Genomic DNA, 2,321 nt, shown 5'->3' with positions numbered 1-2,321 from the left:
ACATTTTCATATAATATTAGGGTTAATTCCAAATGAAACCCCATGTATTTACTATGTTTTGCAGATGGAAGAATGCGTTCTTTTTTTTTTGTCAAAACGAGGACTATGTTTATCGACATTTGCAAATCGAGGACTTTTGAGTTGACATTGCCAAATTTGGCCGTTAACGATCTCAAAATTAAAATTTTCAAGAATTAAAGTTGTTTAGTATCACATTTACTATGGAACCACATTTTTTATTTTTCAAAACCATCATTTTTAAGTTTTTTCTCTTTAAACATTAACGTTCTCTTTTCTCATCAAACAACACATAAATGACATCAAAACTAAAAAGTTGAAGAATTAAAGTTGCTTAAAATATCATTAAATTCTTAAAAATTTTCATTTTGAGATCATCAACGGTCAAATTTGGCAATGTGACCCTGAAAGTCCTCGATTTACAAATGTTGATAAGCACAATCCTCGTTTTGAAAATTAAAATATCATGAACCTCTATCTGCACACAAAAAAAAAGTAACCACATAGATTTCTTTTAGAATTAACCCTATAATATATTAATAAAAAATGTATAATATATATATGGACATATGCCTAGAGTATTTTATCTTCTAAAGAATATATGCCTAGAGTATTTTATCTTCTAAAGAATATTTGCTTTACAAAGCTCTTTCTTTATAAAAATGAAGGTTAGAATCAATAGCATAAGAAGCATCAAGCCAATTTACAAAGGCATTACTCCTTCAACTTCACAATCTATTCCTTTAAGTGTCTTTGATAAAGTCACTTACAATACTCAAATAGCAGTAATTTATGCCTATTGTTCTCCCACTCCACCCAATAAAGCCATTGAGATTGGCCTCCAAAGAGCTTTGTCTGAATATAGAGAATTAGCTGGAAGATTAGGAGAAAATGAGAAAGGAGATCTTCACATTCTTCTCAATGATAAAGGGATGAAATTCGTCGAAGCAACGCTCGATAGCACGCTGGATGAAGTCATGCCATTGGAGGCATCTCCGGCCTTGCTTAACTTTCACCCGAGTTTGAAAGACGTGGAAGAGTTTATTCAAGTTCAGCTCACAAGGTTCACTTGTGGTTCATTGGCAATTGGTTTCACGTTTCATCATTTAGTTGTTGATGGTCATTCTATTAGTAATTTTTTGATTAATTGGGGTAAAGCGAGTCGCGGACTCAATATTGATCCACTTCTGATTCATGATCGTACCGTTTTTAAACCTCGAACGCCTCCGAGTTTCGATTTTCAGCATAGAGGAGTAGAGTTTAAGAGCGAAATACCGACCAAACATGGGATTGATTTAATATTTGAAGATGATATTATTGTTCATAAAGTTCACTTTACATTTGAGTTTATTTCCAAACTGAAAGCAAGAGCTTCGGTATCATTATTAGAGAACAAATCATATAGCACATTTGAAAGCTTAGTTGCTCATCTATGGCGAACGATAACGAAGGCTCGTGGACTTTGCGAGTTCGAGAAAACTCATGTGAGAATTTCGGTGAATGGTAGGATGAGAATGAATCCGAAAATACCTAATGAATACTTTGGGAATTTGGTGCTTTGGGCCTTTCCTACGGCTAAGGTTAAAGATCTTGTGCACAAACCGGTGTCATATGCAGCTAAGTTAATTCATGATGCGATTGTAAATGTGAACGATAGTTATTTCAAATCGTTCATTGACTTTGCTACTCATAAGGAAAATCTTGTGCCTACCGCGGAGATGAACAAGTCGGTTTTATGCCCTAATTTGGAAGTTGATAGTTGGTTAAGGTTTCCATTTTACGATGCAGATTTTGGAGAAGGAAGTCCGGTTTTGTTTATGCCATCTTATTTTCCGACAGAGGGAATGATGTTCCTTCTTCCTTCGTCCTTTAGAGATAAAAGCATCGACGTTTTCGTTCCTCTTTTTCGTGACAATTTAGATGTTTTCAAACAAATTATATATTCACTTAATTAAGATTAACTTATCATAAATATTTATCTAATTAAACTAGTTAATCATAATGATATTACTAGATATAAGTGTTTTCCAAGCTTGTTTTGTAATGTCAGTTTTCATATGAGAAATAAAATTATTATCCTTGTTTACAGTTGTTGCATCATATGAGTGGCCACCGGTGTTAAAAAGTGTAAAGTTTAGTGGTCATACCGTTAAGAATTGAAGTTCAGTAGCCACAATGTTAAAATGGGTAAAGTTCAGTGGCCATGAGTGTAATTTACCCATCTTACCTTACTAGCGAATAACTCAATAATTCGTGGAATGTACAAACTGTTAGGAAATATTATCAATAATATTTTTTTGCTT

At 33.4% G+C, this 2,321-nt stretch overlaps 1 protein-coding gene across 1 annotated transcript; it reads left to right on the top strand.

Moving 5' to 3' along the window:
• The first annotated feature begins 620 nt into the window (after positions 1-620).
• Positions 621-2,106, top strand: LOC136222010 (agmatine coumaroyltransferase-2-like). Its single transcript, XM_066009486.1, has one exon. It carries the CDS (start codon positions 681-683, stop codon positions 1,971-1,973), a length of 1,293 nt encoding a protein of 430 aa, XP_065865558.1. The 5' UTR covers positions 621-680; the 3' UTR covers positions 1,974-2,106.
• The last annotated feature ends 215 nt before the right edge of the window (positions 2,107-2,321 follow it).

Source organism: Euphorbia lathyris, chromosome 3, assembly GCF_963576675.1.
Source record: "Euphorbia lathyris chromosome 3, ddEupLath1.1, whole genome shotgun sequence".
In the NCBI taxonomy this organism is placed as follows: domain Eukaryota; kingdom Viridiplantae; phylum Streptophyta; class Magnoliopsida; order Malpighiales; family Euphorbiaceae; genus Euphorbia; species Euphorbia lathyris.
The sequence above is the reverse complement of the archived record's forward strand: the minus strand, read 5'-3'. Positions and strand labels throughout refer to the sequence as shown.

Coding starts and splice junctions, on each gene's coding strand:
- LOC136222010 (XM_066009486.1), top strand. CDS start 681: ATGAAGGTTAGAATCAATAGCATAAGAAGCATCAAGCCAATTTACAAA.